The following is a 19,324-nucleotide window of genomic DNA, read 5'->3' as shown; positions in this document are numbered from 1 at the left end:
TGATACGGGCTTCAACTGGTAGCCAGTGAAGAGAGATGAAAAGGGTGAAATAAATAAAGATACCCATAATGCAATGCACAATAAAGTAATTAACAGTAAAATAAGATTACAGTATTTTACTGGGCATTTTGTACTAAGTAACTGTAAAAATTACAGCAAAGTCTAACAGTGGACTGGATATGCAGGATTATGACAGAAAACAAACCTTCTTTGATCAAGATGTATGTCCTTAAAACTATTTATTTCAACTAATATGCAGCATAGTGGCTGTCAGTCACCGACATTCACTAAAAGGCATATACCAATATACATTTACATTTAGTCATTTAGCAGACGCTTTTATCCAATATTATAACTGAAGCAATTGGAAAAATATACACCAACAAAAGGCAATAAAACTGCTCTCTTGTAGCCTACCACAGTATACAGAGCTAAGGTTTTATTTTGAAAGAGTAGAGAAGAGATAGATTTCAGAACTGATCGGCCATTTGGTGAGGGAAGAGATGTGTTTCAGCTGATTCTTAAAGATGGCTACAGAATCTGCTGATCCAGAGAAGGTACGCAAGAGCAAATTTTTACCTTTTTGGGATGACACCACAAGATATGATCCCTTAGTGACCTGTTTGGAATTCCATGTGCAATCCAGTCATATTTACATCAGTGTTGTATAGGATTCCATTTGTAATTATGTGCAAAACTGTTTAATAGATAAGAGGTGTATAATCCAATATATATTGGCCGGACGTCACATGCATTTGTTTACCACTAAATTTTACATTTTGGGGTATGTAGGCAAGGCATACACAATGGTAATTCAAAGTGCTTTACATAGAAGAAATTAAAAATATCCATTTGATAAAACAGTGAAGAAATAAGATTACATCTCTATGAGATATGTACCAGTATCTCATAGAGATGAGTTCTTCCACCAGCTGAATCGTTTTATAATGCATGTGCACTGCTTTCAGAAAGTGACACAAATTCTCCTTTAACTTATAAAAATGACAAAGCATATACCTTTCCACAATAGCACTCCAATGCATGGGAGGTGAGTAAAGAACGCCGGTCTGGAGTGAGTCATCCACTCATTTAATTTAGCAAAAGGTGGATTCATACCCTTTAGATTTGAACTAAACAGGAATGATAATGATTGCTGAGTGGCTGTTCACACATGGCCTTTACTGTGACACCATACAAGAGGATTTACTTTTTTAATTTAGAAAGGAGGAGTGAGTCTAAAAAAATTAAAAAGAGGAAGTCTGTTGCCTTTGGATATATGGTTTTGAAGGCTCTAATGTAAATGTATACTATCAAACTAATAGAAGACCAACAGCTGAAAATCTAACAATAACATTATATATAATCGTTAAATGTATATGTGGGAAATCCTATAACCTGAAGAATGTTATAACATTTACATTAACATTAAGGCATTTGTCAGATGTTTTTATCCAAAGCGACTGACATAGCATTTGTACATAGGTTTCTGCAATCTACTGGGATCGAATCCAGAACCTTGCGTTGTTAACGCAATGCTCTTACCACTGAGCTACAGGAAAGCGTATTAGATGTTAACAGAGTGCAAGTAAACTCTAAGTCATTTTGAAGAAATAATCTTCAACATAATGAGAAAGTTCTGGTCATGTGAGATTCTTTTTAAATGAAACATGTATTACAAATATAACAAATATTTTATTTTGTTTATGCCCCGTGATTCATTTATATGAACCTAGTGTTGAAAATTATTTTTCATACAATACATAAATAGGATGTTAAATTATAATCAGCTGGTATTCTTTACTAACGAAGGTCATTTAAATAGATTGAGTTCCCATAAGATTAAAGGGATAGTTCACCCAAAAAATGAAAATTCTGCCATCACTTACTGACCCTCAGGTTATTCCAAACCCATATAAACATCTTTGTTCTGCTGAACATCTGCAAGAATGTCAGTAACCAAACACATCTCATCCCCCATTGACTCCCACTGTATTTATTATCCCTATGGCAGTGAATGGGGATGAGATCTGTTTGGTTACTAACATTTATCCAGATATCTTCACTCTAAACGGTTTTGCATTATGCACCTATAAAAAGTTATTTGCACAGGTTTGCAAACAGATATGCAATTCTTAATTACATTTGCAATCAAGACTCTAATGTTTCACTGAAAACCATATTTGCATATCACAAATAATATGTAATTAAATAGAATGAAAGATGAAGACCAATGGAATCTTTATGGGAAATTATTATCTTTCAGTCTATTTCACTTTCATGCATCGTTTATTACTCTTCTACCTCACTATGTCTTCAAAGGGCTGGCTGTGAATGCATGATGAAGGCAGTTCTTGCTGTTAGCTAGCCTGTGTTCTGCCCACCTCTCCTGAGCGCAGCGATAACTCACCCAGCTGTCGTTTTGCCAATGGGTGTAGATTAAGCCTACATGTACTGAGTAGGGCTTAATGATGCAGGACAGTGACCTATTCCTGGAATTTTGTCTGAGCCTACGCAATGCTTGTTTTTGGTAAATAAACCAACCCATCACTCCAATGTTATACTGGAAATTTTAACCTCTTTACTGGCTGGCATAAAACATTCGTTAGTGCATGAATATCCCAGATTAGGTAATGTTGATTGTAGATCAATTAAATAAATTTGGTCAATTGATTTACATTTCAGATACCATAGTTTTACTAACTGATCTATATAAATGGCTTTTCTACATATACCGTGCACTGTAAAACTTTGCTGCAATTGTGCAGCAGGTTTGCCAGTAACTTGCTGTAGATTTAATGTACAATTTTGTTTAAAGCATCTGCTTAGTAAGAATGTCAGTTTTTTGCTGTGTTGCTGTGTTAATGCAAGTCTCTTCTTGCTCATTTTGAATCTCAAAAGTCAAAGTGTTTTAATTTTGATTAAAGTCATTGAAAACAGTACAAATTGGAAAATATATTAAGTAGTAATTAAATCTTCAGTAAGTTACTGGAAAACCTGCTGTAAAAACTAAAGCAAAGTTTTAAAGTGTGGTTAAACTATGATTATTGTGGTGAAACAATATAACATTTGTGTTTACTGTGATTTTATTATTAATAAAGGCAAAAAACTATGGTTACTCCTGTTAAACCATGGTACATTTGAGCAAAGTGCTTTTAGTAAAACGGTACATATGTATGTAGGATACATTGGTCAACAGTTCAACAGTCTTCTTATTTATTGAAACCAACTCGCTGATCATATTTAATTTGTTTATGAACAAACTATACATTAACAACTATATGCAGAAACGTAAGGCACACAAATAATTTATAAACAACGAATAAACTAAAGTACACACTTAATTTCTTTATTAGTGGTATTTTCATTCGCCTTTCTTTGCACGAACATAACACTACGAAACAAAAGGCTTGTTAGGTGCGGTGCCGCAAGATCCGACAGGCGTTTGACATCAAAGTCCCGCGAGAGCGATTCGAAAAGCCTTAGAAAGTTTGCTTTCGAATCGCTCTCGCGATACTGTGATGTCATACGCCTGTCGGGTCTTGCGCCGCATCAAGTCGAACAAGCTAAAAACATTAAAGCTTAATTTCATTTGTTGAGCACATTTATAGGCGGGACATACCCGATGACGTTTAGAACCGCTATCCGGCTATTGGGTATATGTTTAAAGGCCCTCGATCTAATTGGTGAGCGGTTTGGCAGTCTTGACCAATCAATGCAGAGTGAAAGGATTTGAAAATCGAGGCGTGCGCATCATAATGAACAGCTGGTGCAGTGACTTGCTGTTCAAGTCTGTAAGAAAGGTAAGTCAGATTTCTGTTTAAAAACGAGAAATTAATCATTTTAATTTTTACTTGAGGTCCGAGCATATTCGCGCGTTTTTAACAATGTACAAAAGAAAAACATTTAAATCTTTCAATAAAGCACATGGCACGCGAATGAGAAGTAGGGGAGAGCGGGGCATGTTGTCACACTTTTCACACTGTTTAACATTTACTGAGCACCATACATCACAATTGTATAAATGTCATACCAAATGAAAGAAGAATGTCTTGGGCACATAATTTGTATTCATTACATTTTCATATCTTATCTCATTACTGAGTTGTAGACTGTTGAATATAGAATGTGCACTTGTGACAATTTGCCCCATCGGCAGGTAAGTTGTCACATAGATTATCTGAAAAAAAGAACAACTACTTAATTGTGAATATTGATTTTAATTTTTAAATTCAATCCAGAACTGGAAATATAAACAATCCAGAACTGGAAATATAAACAACCAGGCCAAGAGAATTTGGAAAAACAATTATTTCAATCCAAACAATACACATTTGAATCAAAACACATAAAGTGGCAAGACCACTTTACTTTGAACTTTATCCATGACAACTGAATGGAATGCAGCAGATAACTCTCTTAACTTAACATCTTTAACATCTGAACAAATCCTGTATCTGACTAATCAGACTCATCTTCAGAGTCACAATTCTGGCACACATAAATTGCCTGGCCTGAGGTGCAAGCATCATGGGCCCATTTGTTGCATTTCACACATTTTACCCAGGTCTCATTTGGACGACTGTTTGAAAATGGCTCCACACAGACGAGGCAGAAGCACTCTTCATCATCTGATGATGATTCTTGTATGATTTTTCTTCTTTTAGCTGCCTTGTTCTTCGTAGGTCCAGATTTTGACTGCCCCCCTTGCTTCCATTTCTTTTGAAACAGCTTTTTGCTAGATTCAGCCTTATTCTTTTCAATTTCTATTTGCTGCTTCACTGGCGTGTCAGTGAGAATTGCTGATTATTGTGATATTTCCTGCCTTTCCTTCCTTTCTTCCAAAACTGTATTGCAATTACAAATAAATAAGAATATCACAATGTTTTATGTGTTTATTTGTACTGGGGCAAGTTGTCACATGTGACGACCTGCCCCAAAGTCATTGAGACAACCTGCCCCAAACTGACATGTGTGCTAATGTTGGCTAAATCTCAAGGTTAGCTCAACATAGCACGGCAGCAAAAGTATCAAAAGACTTGTTATTGTCTCCTTTATTTTGTGCAAAATAATATTTTTAAACAATTTTATTTAATAAAGCTCTATTGCATAAAATTTAAAGTGCCAATTTTTTACTTTTTAAGCAGAAAAAAAAGAAAATTGTGCTAACCTCAGATTAGAGCGATCTTGACCACATGTGAACAGGAAATTTACTATAGAAGAAGAAGTCACACAAAGTGGCTATTTGATTTTTGAGATAGTGCCTCTAGTGTTGGAGTTATGAACAGTGTGACAACTTACCCATGTGACAACTTACCCCGCTCTCCCCTACTTATGGATAATGTATATTGCGTTTTCTCTGTGTTTTCCTAAGGCACAAATATGAGTAACATTGAGCCAGCTGAGCTTCAGTGTACCGTGGCAGTGGAACGCTTGAATCCGGCAGGTCAAGCCATCAAACGGCAGCACATACGCAAAGCCACCGTCGTATTAGGTCGCAACGAGTTTCAGGAAATCGTTATGCGTGTCCACGATGGCAAAGCTCCTCAAAGCTTCATGCTGCGTGACTTTCGGCTTTTCACTCGGTTTGCAAAGGACGGTAAATGTACAGTTAAATTCGCACCGGAGAACACACAGGTTCTGATCTCCGATTGTCCGCCAGATCGTTTGAAGATGTTCCTGAAGACGCTCAGCATCAAGCACCAGGCATCCCAAAGCGTCAAACAAACGAGTGATAGAGCTAAAATACGAGCTGGTCTTCCTCGATCATTTGAGACCATCAGTCCTCTACAGCTGAGAGATGTACAGAAGGCGAACGAACTGAGAAGTAAAGTCAATGCCCCGATCCAACTCAAAGGTCCTTCAGAAAGATCTGTCAATAGGATCCTGGGTGAAAGGCAACAAGTAAAGAGACCCAGACCTGATTGTGACGCTAGCCCGGTATGTTTGCGTTTTTATTTCTGTCTTTCTGTTCTATATCTGATTGAGTTGTTTTCTGTACCCCAACATGGATTTCACCATCATGCATTTTACATTTTCTTATATTTTGTAGGTTAAAGCACTTCACCCTAATAAAAAGCCTGTCTTGGTTCTGCCTCTGGCACAGAAGCTAAGCAAGGAGCAAACTGCAGTTCTTAATGCAGTTTTGAGTGGCAAAAATGTGTTTTTCACAGGTAGTGCAGGTAACCAACGTTTTGTCTTTTACATATTGACAAGCATAGTTATTTTGCAATTTTTTGGATAATCTATTGTTGTATTGTCACAATTTTATTTCTTTTAAATCTTTCTTAGGTACAGGAAAGTCCTTTTTGCTAAAGAGGATTGTGGGCTCTCTGCCTCCCAAAAGCACCTTTGCAACTGCAAGTACTGGTGTTGCAGCTTGTCACATAGGAGGGACCACACTGCACAATTTTGCAGGTTAGCAAAAGGTTGTGGGTTCAAAACCCAGAGAACACATGTACTGATAAGACGTATAGCCTGAAAGAATGCACTGCAAGTATAAAAGCATCTGCTTAATGCGGAAAATTCAGATCAGAATGAGTTTGTATGGATCAAATGGCTTCATTTACATTTCTCTGTAGGCAAATAGCGTGTCATGCATGCCAAAGAATGGCTCACCATATATAATTTATGGCAGTTCTTTTATAGTTTGCAATATATTGTTACTCAAGATCAAACAGTCAAGACACATGATGGGGGGGATTATTTTACGAAACTCAATATGCTCCATTCTATTTTTCGAAGTGTAATAACACATTTCTCACATCCATAGAAAGGTTTTGATTTGTGTGAATTTGAGTCCTTTTCATCTCTCTCTTATTATCAGGTATTGGGTCTGGCTCTGCTCCTCTTGAACAGTGTTTTGAGCTTGCACAACGTCCTGGAGTGTTGCAGCACTGGACCACTTGTAAACATCTCATTATTGATGAAATCTCAATGGTGGAAGCTGAGTTTTTTGACAAACTGGAAGCTATAGCCAGGTAAGAAATTGTTCATGTCAGAAACGAGTTTAATGACCATGGTATGTGATCTTGCTTTCAGTTCACTCAATTTCAAAGCAGGTGTGTTAAATGTGGTTCTCTCTCTGCATCTTTCTATCGCTATCTCTCTCTGATGTGTCGAGTTATTTTGTGGGGACAGTACATTTACACTGTTATAGTTAAGCTGTACACCCATTACTTTAAATTGTAACAAAGTGTCATTTCTTCAGTATTGTCATATGAAAAGCTATAATAAAATATTTACACAAATGTGAGGGGTGTACTTCTGTGAGACACTGTAGATCCCAGTCGAGGCTGATTTAATTGTTCTTCATAAACATTAGACCAGGGTTGCATTATAAGAGGATTGATCTTCAACATTGTTTGTAGATCTATCAGAAGATCTACTGAACCGTTTGGAGGGATTCAGCTTATAGTGTGTGGAGACTTTCTTCAACTTCCACCTGTAACAAAAGGAAAAGACAAACCTCATTTTTGTTTCCAGGTATGGCTGCAACTGCCAAGTTCCATATGTTGGCATTATTTATGATTCAAAAACTTGAATATCTAAATTTCCGTTGTGTCCACAGTGCATTTTGTTTTGGAGTCATAAGATCTTGTTCATTTTACTTGCAGTCTAGAAGCTGGAGAAAATGTATCCATATGAATATGGAGCTGATGGAGGTGCGCAGACAAACCGATAAGACCTTCATATCTCTTCTCCAGGCTGTGAGAGTGGGCAGGTACTGAGATTTTAACACACACACATTCATTGTTCTTAGCAGTGAGTCATTGGCTTTGAGTCTTTTTGGGAAGAAGTCCCTTTGGTTCAGAGCATGACCCAAGATTCTTGGTGGTTTTGTTCATTCGTGTTTATTTATAAGTGTTATAGTGTGTTAGAAGAACAACTGCTGGAATATTGTAATCACTAAAGTTTTGATTCAGTTAATCTATTTTCACATTGTCCCACCTTCATTGTTTCCTCTGGGATTCAAGCAAGTGCCTGTAACACTGAATCGCCCTTCTGTAGGGTCTCGGAGGAAGTAACTGCACTGCTCCTGAAAAGTGCCAATCACTGCATCGAGAGGGATGGTATCCTAGCAACCAGACTGTGCACACACAAGGATGATGTGGAGCTCACTAATGAGAATAAACTCAAACAGTTAACAGGTTTGTCCTAGAAAGAAAAACAACTTAAAAATAACTAGAAGAGGCATGTGTTGGGTTTGCCACATGTTGAGTAAGATCACCGGAAATTGACTTTTTTTTAGAAATCCATCTGGCGCGTCTGGATCCTGCAGTGACAACACGTGCAGTTGTCCACCACTGTTGTCATTTTAAATAATTTGCAGGATGTGAGATCTAATTTTGCCTGTCTTTCAGGGCCTACGCGTGTGTTTGAGGCTGTGGACAGTGACCCTATGCTGGTTCAGACTATTGACTCTCAGAGTCCAGTGAGTCGCTTGTTACAGCTTAAAGTGGGAGCTCAGGTAATAGGCACCCCACCCTATCAGAGCGAACATTTACCCTCAAGTTTAATGTCAAGTGAAAATGTGATATTTTAAAAACTAGGTCATGCTTACTAAAAACCTGGATGTCCAAAGAGGTTTAGTGAATGGAGCAAGAGGCGTAGTGATTGACTTCCAGCCGGGAAATCATGGTATGACTTTTCTAAATTAGATATTTGTTTGCCCAAAATCCTAAATTTCCCATACAGTGTTTACCACCGGAAATTACTATTACTCTGCTGACTTTGGCGTCACAAAGTGACCGGTGCCAACTTGTGCAACTAGCGAATTTAAATAAAATATTTAGTTTTATAGATTGTTTCATCAGACAGGCATGCGCCTGATCCCCAATTAACTTCCGTTTTGTGTTTGACTAGTGTCTAATAATATAACTATTTGTATTTAGTTTGTTAATATTAATATATTATTTAATTGTATAATAACTGTATTAAGTAAAGGAATTTTTCTAAATAAACAATATGTGGAATGGGTCCTGTTGTTAAGTATGCATTTAAAAAAAACATATGGTAAGTTGACATCTAGCGGTTGTGTTTGGTATCGCAGTCTAAATTCAAAATATTGGAGAGATAATTTTAGCCAAGTAATGTTTCTTCTCGGTTTCTTTTGGTTGTTATCAGACAGAATCTACAGGCACTCTATTGTTTGTGAATGTGTACCGTAAATTAAATTGGGGTCATAAAAGTGCACAAGCGCAGTAATGTTTGCTTATGTTGGCAAGATTAAACTTTTTTGTCACAATGCTTTATTAGTTTATGAAGTAAAGGTCTTTATACGCCTCTGAAGACCGTTATGAATATGTTGCATTTCTGTCAAGATCCACAAAAAAATTACATGCAGCACCTTTAAACGCTACATGATGTGAGAAATAATGACATAGTCCTGCTCGTGATTGTCCCTCCCTCAGGTCTCCCACGAGTGAAATTCCTCTGCGGGGCTGTTGAGGTAATGAAGAGAGAGCGCTGGATGTTTAAAGCATCAGGGGGTCTTTACTTGAGCCGACAACAGCTGCCGCTCAAACTAGCCTGGGCCATTTCAATCCACAAGAGTCAGGTGAGCCCTACACAGTCATCCCATCAGGAGTCATTATGCATCCGTGTCTGCAGATGCTCAGTTAAGCCTCTGATTCAAACCGGCATGCTTAAAACTATCTAATATTGCAGAATTATTCTGTTGGCCCTCCGTCTTGGTTACCCATTGTATTTCTCAGAGGGAGGGAATGAAAATAAGATTCCTCTCAGCAGCTGCAATTTAATGTTTTGTGAAAGCAATATTACAGCAAATTACTTTTTGCTGGAACGGTCCGTTCATGCGTCTTTACAAACAGTGTGTTAGCGTCATTGTGCTCTGTTTTTTGACTCATCAACTTGTCCCTGTGTTCACCCATGTGTTTGGACTGTGTGGCTTCTGCATTTGTCAACTTTCAGTGTTTCCAGGGGAACAAGGTTTGTGGGGTAACAGTCAAATTAGCCTCTGCTGGAACATAGATTCTGTATCCGCACCGGGCAGTGTTTCTTAATTGATGGCCATTCAAAATTTGCAATGCATGTGATACAATTTTTTTACAGCCATTTAAAAATTCAGGGTTTTATTAAAGGGATACTTCACTCCCCCCAAATTTTTTTTATTTACTCGCCTTAGAGTTGTTCCAAATCTGTATAAATGTCTTTGTTCTAATGAACACAGTGAAAAATATTTGGAAGAACGCTTACAACCAGACCGATTTTGCCCCCCATTGACTCCCATAGTAGGAAAAATTACTGCATCATATTTTTTTGTTCTGTTAAACAAAAGATGACATTGAGAAATGTGGGCCAGCAAACAGTTCTGGGGCACTTTTGACTATTGTATTTTTTCCTACTATGATAGTCATCTGTCTGGTTATTAGCATTCTTCTAAATCTGTATACATATCTTTGTTCTGATGAACACCGAGAAAGATATTTGGAACAACTCGAAGGGAAGTAAATCGCAGAATTTTCATCCTTTAACTTGTCTTTTGAGGGTTCTATAAAATGTGTTGTCGCAGCTTCTGACATTTGCTAGTGAAGGCTTTGGGACTCTGTGTGTTCTCGTGGTGCCACCAGCCAATTAGGATTGTCAGAATATCTCAATGTTATCGGCAAAAGTGTCAGACTAATTGCGCTTATGACCTGTTTGAGGCTAATTGTCGGTTTCCTTTGCCATTTCTGTAAAGGAACTGATGAATAGGCCTTATTAAATCAACTCCTCACTGTGATGATGTTCTGCTAAATCTCTGCAGTGCAGTAGAGCAATGTGTTCTTTTGGCAAATTCTTGAGTGGAGTAATCCTTTGTTTTCTTTATCTGTGTTTAGGGAATGACTTTGGATTGTGTGGAGATTTCCCTGGCCCGTGTATTTGAGAGCGGCCAGGCATATGTCGCTCTGTCCCGTGCTCGGAGTCTGGAAGGTTTGCGTTTGATGGACTTTGATCCACGAGTGGTGCAGGCCAACCAGGACGTGCTGCTCTTTTATAAAAAACTGAGAAAGGAAAGGCTTCTTATGCAGGTCACTGCCAATATTCATTATTTTCCTGAGACGCATGCCGTTTTAGATCAGACCGGCTAAGTTATAAACTGTCATAAAATTCAGTAATTTGAGCTTTATAACTATTTTTGTCTAGTTGTAATTCTCTTCTCTTTCTACAGTCCTCAATGGATGAGTTTGTTGGACAGCGCAATAAGGAGAACGCTCCTTGGTGAGGGGATATCAAGCTCCAATTTTCATTTGCACTGTGTGCATGTGTAATATTTTAACTGTGTTTGATTTTCATAAATCATGATTTGCATGCTATTCACATCTTTATTTTTTTCTGATGTATATTTATTTTCGGATGTTGCCTAAATATTTTGTGACCATGTTTTTTTAATAAAATTTGATGGTGTTTATTTATAATTTAGTATATTGTAAGGGTTTAGTTTTCTCGGTTTGCAAAAATCTATTCAGCTACATAAAAATGTGAGAGCAGGCAATATTTTGACTGCAATAGAAATGCCATTGAATGCTTTAAAACAGTGACACTTTTTTTACGTCGAGTCTGCAAAAGACAAAAATTCACTACCACAGTAGCAAAAATTATTTTATATTATTGGTTCTGTTGAAAAAAGAAGTAATATATTGATGACTGTGGGACAGCAAACAGTCCTGGGCACCTTTCCCGGCATTAGATGTTTACTACTATGGTAGGCAATGGTGGTGAAGAACTGACAATTACTAACATTCTTCCAAATATCTTCCTTTGTTTAGCAGAACAAATTTATACAGGTTTGGAAGAACTTTACAGAATTTACATTTTTGGGGTGAACTGTCCCGAAGATCATTTAGAGAAACTATCCATATATATAGGTTTTTGTGGCATGTGTGGAAGACTGGTAGTCATTTTTCCCCATTAATTTAATACATTTTTGAAAGAACAGTTACATAAACTATCACTTTCCTATATACCCCTGTGGCTTAAGCGTTAACTCTGTTGCCATCAAGTGGAATTGAGTGGAATTGCAGCACAAGCAGAAAAAACTACACAATTTTTATGTTACTGGTCTCGGGGCCTTCAGCTTGCTAAAAAACTGTCGAATTAAATGTAAGGCAAAAATGTGGATAAAGTTAACATTTATTTATACTCACATATTTGCATGTTCTGAGTCTCCGAACTTCCAAGTACAGTATGTTTATAAATAACTGTATGCTGAAAATGACATGGATAAAAGTGCACGTGAACGCTTCCGACTGTAAGTTGCGTATCGTAATGTTTTCAAACAACAGTAGGACGCGTAATGACGAGAGATCTGCCTTTACAATAGTAAGACTCGTTCATGCTGCAACTTGCTGGTAAATCTAAAATCGGCTATGGTTGTTCGGCTGATAATGAAATCCTCTTGCTCGATTTGTAAGTTTGATCAATAAGGAAAAATCGATTAAAACACCTCACGGTGGAACCTTGGGAAGCACGACGGACGCGTTTTAATGGTACACAAACATGGCGGCTTACATATGCACGAGATTCTGTGTAAACAAGTTCAAGGATTCGATTAGATTTATTCCGCAAAGATATCGAGTTAAAACTAAATGGGTAAGTAATGGGATTCGTTTTATTAGGACAACATGCATACATTTTAATACATATTTTATTCGACATTATTTCATCAGGCACAAACAAAGGCAAAGTTTCCATCCACGACTATTGCTCTGCAGGATTTTGATACAACCTACAGTATGCAGTTAGGAAGCCTCTGGCCGTCAGTACGAGTGGCCATGCTGTCTGAACAAAAGTATGGAGCGTTGATAAACAACTTCTCTTCAACATCCAGCATGATAACAGCGGAATTAGAAGAAGAAGGATGTATAGATTTTATCGGATCACGTCAACATTCAAAGGACTCCAGGCCTTTACATAACGATCCTGCAGAGGTTGATGTGTCCAAACCTGCTGCTCACGAACCCAGAATAAGTCCTGATATAAAATGTCTTGTTTTCCCGCAAGGGGGCATATCTAGATTTAAACCCTCAAGGTGAGGATTACTAACAATTCTATATATGCTGTTTCAAGATGACCATGCTTAATAGGTCTATCTTATTGTTTTAGACCAGACAGCACTGGCTTATTAGGATATTATCTACTGGATGCTGCATCAGTGCTTCCTGTGTTAGCTTTGGATGTCCAGCCGGGACACACAGTGCTGGATCTATGTGCCGCTCCTGGAGGGAAGACACTTGCTCTCCTGCAGACGCACACAGTCAGTATGTGAATTGCTTTATGTAAACCACGCTGAATGGCAAAGCAGATATGTCCATGTTTATCGTGTGATCCTTGAAGCACAAAACATCCTTGTATTCATCTATAAGGTTTTCTGTGGGCGAACGACTTATCAGGTTCTCGGACTGCAAGGCTTCGCAAGACTCTGCAGAGTTACCTGCCCAGAGAGCATCTAGAGGAAAACAAGATCCAAATCAGTTCCTTTGATGGTTGTAAATTGGGCCCAACAGAGGAGAAACGATTTGACCGAGTTAGTATTGAAAAGATACTACTATTGTAGTATTGTCACTAATAAATGGAAAATCGAATATGCATGTATCAACCTGAAAACATGCATCTATAACAAGTACATGGTGTGTTCTAGGTTTATATATGGGCATTGTGCTATTGTTTTGATATGTTTTTTTTTCATACAGGTCTTAGTAGATGTTCCTTGCACCACAGACAGACACTCTGTAATGGTGGAAGACAACAATATGTTTAACAGGTCCAGGACCAAAGAGAGACAAAGACTTCCTCTTCTGCAAATACAGCTTCTAATGTAAGTTAATGGTTTATAAGAGACAATAAGCTTGCTGTTAAGTTTACATTTTCTTTAAAGTCTTAGGAGGGTTTTTGGTGCAGTATATGTTGAGATTCCTGTATTAATCTGACATTTCTTACCCTGATCAGGGCTGGGATCCAAACAGCACGGCCGGGAGGAGACATAGTCTACTCCACATGTTCACTTTCCCAGCTGCAGAATGAGTGTGTGGTGCAGCAGGCCATCAGTCAGGCTCAGGAGATGGGTATCTCAGTGCAGGTTCAGGATCTTGGATGGTTAACACAGTGCTTTTCAAATACTTTTTATTTTGCTCCACAATTAAGTGTGGGTGAGCTGGTTTTACCACATTTATGTGCCAACTTTGGACCAATTTATTTGTGTAAATTACGACGAAGTAACTAGCTGTTTTTTTCTATCGGTCTGTGAAGCTCTGAAATTCCACAAATTACTGTAAGACTGCACTCTAGCGACTAGACATGTCCTCAATAACTAAACACACCCTGAAGACTTCAATTTAGTACAAAAAAAACGATAGCCGCAAACTGTTTTAAAGAATGCCAGCAAAATATCTTTGAAAATCTGCATTTTCAGGAGAGATTGGTCTCTTCGCTGATCTTTGTAAAAATGTATTTTCTGTTGTTTCTCTGCAATGTGTGTTATACCAGTGTTGTTCAGTAGAGGGCGGCGACGGTTCGTTATACGAATCTTGACTCTAGGTTAAAGCCCAGTGCCAAATTGAACTAACAGAAAATGTACGTTAATTAAAGACATCTATATGTATTGATTATGTCTATTTAAACGTTTAATATTAAATTTACCTTAATTTTATTTGCTTAAAAAATCTTCCACTCTCATCACTACAGTGGATGCTATCCAAAAGGCCATATCTTGCGAATGCATTTTTTTGATGACATAAGTCAAGTGCATACCAACCACTAGAGGGGACACTTTAGATTACACCATCCTATACACCTTCACCTAAAGACAAACAGGTGGATGCGGTAAATATGTGTACAAAGCAAATATAATTTATGCATGAAAGTGTTAAAAACGCTTTTATTTATCAATCAGCTTTCTTCGGGAATTTTGTTTTGTTTTTTAAAGCATTACTAAGTTTTTAACATGTTAGAATGGTTCAGGGTTTTACATAACAAGGTCAGTAAAACTATTACGGACCAACTTTGTTTCCAAAAAAGTTTTCCAGATAATACAGGCAATTAAGATTTTATGCAATGTAAGATTACGTTATTTACCAATACCCTGCATTCATTATATGGATAAAGAGCTGAGCAACAATATGCCGAACAAACAAACAAACAAACTAGAGACGAGCAGCGGTCATATCAATGTCATCAATGAGATTATGCGTCTACATCACTTCTACACCTAATGTCAGAGCTTTAAGTGCGTCGTTTAGACTTGGCATCAGAGGAGTGTTTTCTTTTCTGGCGGCGTGTAAAAGGTTCAATTTCCCCCCTCATGTCCATGAACCTTGCGCCTATTCCGGGCAATGTAGCATGAAAAGGTGTGCGCGTTGTCAGAAGAGGGGCTGACGGAGCCATCGACTCCCCGCCATCATTAAGCTGCTCGGAAAGTGCTCCATCGGTGCCAGAGTCGAGATTGGCCGAGCGGTCGTTTAGTTGGCGGCTTCTCGTTGAACATTAAGGACGCAAGAGGATACTGAAATGGGATGCTTTCCCCTCGTTTTCCCTTCGCCTTTTATTCCACAGATGAGTGCAGATAATTTTCTGTGCGATTGTGAGTGATTACTGTATTACCGCGGTAATATGTGGTTATTTGGGAATGCAAAGAGAATTAATGACACATAAAAACTATTTTTGCATTGACTGCTTCTCTCGGCCGGGATATTTCTCCATGCCTGCATCTTGTGATTACCTAAACGTATTGTAAATATGTGTTTCCTATTGGCTTTTACATAAATTTACATTTTTTAACACTCAGGAGACAGAGGGGACCATTAGGGACGAGTTCTTTTCATCTATACGTTTCATTCATTATTGACTTTTACACTGCTGTGGATGCTGCCTTCTGATCATTTGGCATACACCTTGCCAATGATGTAAATCTGATGTAGATCTGTGTAATGACAGAAACATGGAAAGCATCGTCTGGACACAGAGGCCCTGTAATGACAGAGATGTCCGTAGGTGGGTGAAAGTCATAAAGGCTTCCCCTGGAAAAGGCAAATGGCAATGTTCAGTGGAGGAAAAATGCATTTCAGTCACGCAATATAATGTTTTTTCTTAGAACTTTTGCAGTTTGTTTTGAAACTGCAGGGCCCCTTACAGGGGTCATACACACCCCCTTAATTCAACAAGCGACTGTGAATCCACAAGTGCTTGTACAGCAAAATAATCTGCCCTTACAACTGATGTCTTTAGAACGGTACCTGATTTTGACTTCTTTGCACATGATGTGCATTTGCAATTGGTCAGTAAGTGTAGGTGTACAGATCTGCTGCCTCCAGTCCTTTCACCTTCAAGTGCAGGAAGCCACGGGTATCAGTCAGTTTCATACTAGCTGTTATGCTGTTACATCATATCAACACCCTTAACACCGTATTCACATAAAGGTAACGCCTAACCTGAGGCAATTCAGTGTTAATATATCTGATTGTCTCAGGTGGCATGAAGTTGTGGCCTAAGGCATGTCCTACTGCTCAGATGTTTATGGTATGAGTAGCGTATCTTAAGAGCCCAGCATGAGGCCGCAGTCTCCGCTTTGATTCTTCAGTCTGTAGATGTTTCGTAACTGATACAGTGCAGCATTCAGATCATCTCGGTTGAATATATTCTGCCGAAGCTTCGCTTTATCTACTGCCATTATTTTGTCAACCCCTGGTATCCCATCTCTGATCTGTCCCATGGTGCTTAGCGTAAATTACCGCACCGTACATCTCTCCCCTTAATCTGCCGTAAAGAAAATAAATCCTTGCAGGCAACGGTCGTTTTTGCCTGGGATTTTCTGCTTTCCTTAAGTCTTGCACAGTAGCGAAGTGTCTCGCCTAAAACTCTCGAGTGTCCAGCGCAGACTTAATCCATACGGCTGTGTCCTGCATTCAAAGAGAGCTGAGCTTCCCTCCACATGCCCACAATGCCACTCTTCCCTTCTGAAAGGTATGTGTAGTGTGGCATTGATGTGTAATTACGTGTGACTGAAACAGCGCCTTGGTGACAGGCTCTGCGGTGCAGCGGTTGGCTTGGGTTAGCTCTCCCCAGAAAAGAGGGGTTTTCTTTGCTCTTAAGAGGATTAAGTGGGGTTGTGATAACAGAGGGATAAAAAGGAGAGAATTGAATCAGAAAAGAGAGCCGGGGACCAAAGAGGGCGACCTCTCGCAATGGAGTTCAAACACCTGTTGTCATCGTCCTATCAGCATTTTCTACATTCATCTGTTTTGGTCGAAGATATTATTTTTACAAACCTGTGATGTTACATGTTTTTTATGTCATTTTGTGTTTTGGCTCCTGTGGTTGCATTGTAGTTTAATTGTGGTTAAAGTAAGCCATTGAAACAGCTGTCTTTCTAAGAGTTCTTTGATGTGTATCTGCACATAGTGCTATTAGAGAGATTTACCCCAGCTGACAGCTCGGAGAGAATGTGGCAAAATTGCAGTGCCAGCAGGCTAAAAGAATGCTGGGAACAGGATTAGGATCATATTATGGCAGTGCCTGTCACTTCCTCAATGGGCTGGGGTTCCTTATGGTGGCAGCTTTCATTCTCCATGCAGCTAAAACCTTCAGCTCAACCAAAAGGAAAGCAAGAGGAAAAAAGTTCTGATTGAATGGTTCACTGTGATTTTTGTGCTAGGCATGCTCGAGGTCCGTGCATCTGCGAGGAACTGTCTGATGAACTACAACAGTGATACCTTATTTAAAGGGATACTCCACCCAAAAATGAAAAGTCGGTCATCATTAACTCATCCTCAAGTTGTTCCAGATCTGTATAGATTTCTTTATTCTGATGGACACAGAGAAAGATATTTGGAAAAATGTTAGCGACTGAAATTAGACTGAAAAAAAGACTACCATAGTAGGAAAAATTACTGTATCGTTTTTTGTTCAACACAAAATTAGATATATTGATGAATTTAGAAAAGCTAACTGTTCAAGGTCACCTTTGACTACCATTTAAATTTGTCCTACTATCAATAATGTCTCAGACATGTCAGTTGCTAACATTTTTCCAAATATCTTTCTTTGTATTTAACAGAAAAAAGTAATTTATACAGGTTTTAAAAAACTTTAGGGGGTGGTAGTTCGTGACAGATTTTTAATTTTGGGATTGAGTATCTATTTAATATAACATTGCTGTCCTAAAACCTCATATCCCCAATTTTTTCATATATCATTATTATTAGTCACCCTAATGTTAGTCACTGAGATTTGGACATGTCTTACCAGTGAAAAGTATTAAAAAGTGCTTTTAAACTTCGACAAAAATAATACATTTAACATGAATTTAACAATTAATCATTTAAAAAGTACAGAGTTTTTTCTATTTCCTGAAAAATTGTGAATTTGGACATTCGAAATTTTTGAAGGACAGCAATTTTTAGGTGAACAAAATAACTGATTGCATAACTGAATTGAAATAGTCTCACCAGATGCTGCCAAGTATTGTAGGCCTGTTAGCAATACTTATTCCCAGTTTTTTATACTTATTATTTGTTTTCCTACATAATATGAAGTGTTTATTGTCCATAATCTAAAACATAGTACACAGATGAACATACATTTCTCTGTAAAGGGACTTCTATGAACTTGACATTGTTTTTATACAATCTGTATCAGAGGCAGTTTGTCTCTTTGGTTTTTGTTTAAGGGAGGCTGTGCCCAGAAGCTATTTATTAGCAATACTTTTTGCACTGTTAAACAAGTTCAGAAAGATATTGATAACATGGTTTTTATTTATTCATGATAACATTTGTTTTTCATAATGAAACATATACCCTCCCCTGTGTTTTGATCCACAGAAAAAGGTTGAACGTTAGAAAGCATTACAATCAGCTGTATTTAAATGTGGCATAAAGCGCTTTAAAATGCAGTTAGCAGCCGTATCAAGGTGACCGAGAACGTGGTGGCAGTGGCATCAAGCCTCTGGTAAAATGCATACAGAGGGGAGACCCTCTTTATGTGAGCAAAGGGCTTATGCATTTTGACAAACCACACTGTTTAAGATATAATAGCAGCATAATCATGGCCCGAGGCTGTCATTCTTCAGCATAATGGCCTGCTTATTCATCTGTCATGGCTTATGTCCCCACAACGATTTTATTTCCCAAGATTACCTTGTTTTTCCCACTCTCCTCGCTCTCATTCCTGTTTTTGCGCTTCCCTCTGATGTCTTTGTCTCGTAATTTTTGTTTTTGTTTTACAGTTAATGCAGGGAGCCTTTATTTGCCCGTTTTGTTTATAAAGTGGGATCTTTAGTGGCTCGAGAAGAGAGAATAAACATTCAGTTTGTCATGTTTTAATGTTTTATTTT

The 19,324-nt window shown here is 38.1% G+C and overlaps 2 protein-coding genes across 4 annotated transcripts; both read left to right on the top strand.

Moving 5' to 3' along the window:
* The first annotated feature begins 3,496 nt into the window (after positions 1-3,496).
* On the top strand, positions 3,497-12,265 carry pif1 (PIF1 5'-to-3' DNA helicase homolog). 2 transcript variants are annotated; one of them, XM_079453074.1, is made up of 14 exons: positions 3,735-3,800; positions 5,372-5,596; positions 5,660-5,937; positions 6,050-6,179; positions 6,289-6,414; positions 6,824-6,977; positions 7,368-7,482; positions 7,614-7,720; positions 8,008-8,147; positions 8,361-8,467; positions 8,550-8,637; positions 9,411-9,556; positions 10,839-11,030; positions 11,171-12,055. In XM_079453074.1, exons 2-14 carry the CDS (start codon positions 5,380-5,382, stop codon positions 11,222-11,224), a joined length of 1,854 nt encoding a protein of 617 aa, XP_079309200.1. In that variant the 5' UTR covers positions 3,735-3,800; positions 5,372-5,379; the 3' UTR covers positions 11,225-12,055. The 2 variants fall into 2 exon arrangements, with proteins under 2 accessions (XP_079309199.1, XP_079309200.1); XM_079453073.1 differs by having other exon boundaries at positions 3,497-3,800; positions 5,372-5,937; positions 11,171-12,265.
* On the top strand, positions 12,221-15,665 carry nsun4 (NOP2/Sun RNA methyltransferase 4). Of its 2 annotated transcripts, none has more exons than XM_079453075.1 (6): positions 12,221-12,591; positions 12,669-13,030; positions 13,105-13,259; positions 13,365-13,525; positions 13,692-13,816; positions 13,948-15,665. In XM_079453075.1, exons 1-6 carry the CDS (start codon positions 12,499-12,501, stop codon positions 14,219-14,221), a joined length of 1,170 nt encoding a protein of 389 aa, XP_079309201.1. In that variant the 5' UTR covers positions 12,221-12,498; the 3' UTR covers positions 14,222-15,665. The 2 variants fall into 2 exon arrangements, with proteins under 2 accessions (XP_079309201.1, XP_079309202.1); XM_079453076.1 differs by having other exon boundaries at positions 12,464-12,591; positions 12,714-13,030; positions 13,948-14,655.
* Positions 15,666-19,324: the final 3,659 nt, after the last annotated feature.

Source organism: Barbatula barbatula (assembly GCF_947034865.1).
Source record: "Barbatula barbatula genome assembly, chromosome: 3".
NCBI classification, from domain to species: Eukaryota; Metazoa; Chordata; class Actinopteri; order Cypriniformes; family Nemacheilidae; genus Barbatula; species Barbatula barbatula.
Note: the sequence above shows the minus strand (reverse complement) of the source record. Positions and strands in the feature narration are given on the sequence as shown.

Coding starts and splice junctions, on each gene's coding strand:
- pif1 (XM_079453073.1), top strand. CDS start 5,380: ATGAGTAACATTGAGCCAGCTGAGCTTCAGTGTACCGTGGCAGTGGAA. Junction 6,978..7,367: donor AAACTGGAAGCTATAGCCAG/GTAAGAAATTGT, acceptor CATTGTTTGTAG/ATCTATCAGAAGATCTACTG. Junction 11,031..11,170: donor AGGAAAGGCTTCTTATGCAG/GTCACTGCCAAT, acceptor CTCTTTCTACAG/TCCTCAATGGATGAGTTTGT.
- nsun4 (XM_079453075.1), top strand. CDS start 12,499: ATGGCGGCTTACATATGCACGAGATTCTGTGTAAACAAGTTCAAGGAT. Junction 13,526..13,691: donor AGGAGAAACGATTTGACCGA/GTTAGTATTGAA, acceptor TTTTTCATACAG/GTCTTAGTAGATGTTCCTTG. Junction 13,817..13,947: donor CTGCAAATACAGCTTCTAAT/GTAAGTTAATGG, acceptor TACCCTGATCAG/GGCTGGGATCCAAACAGCAC.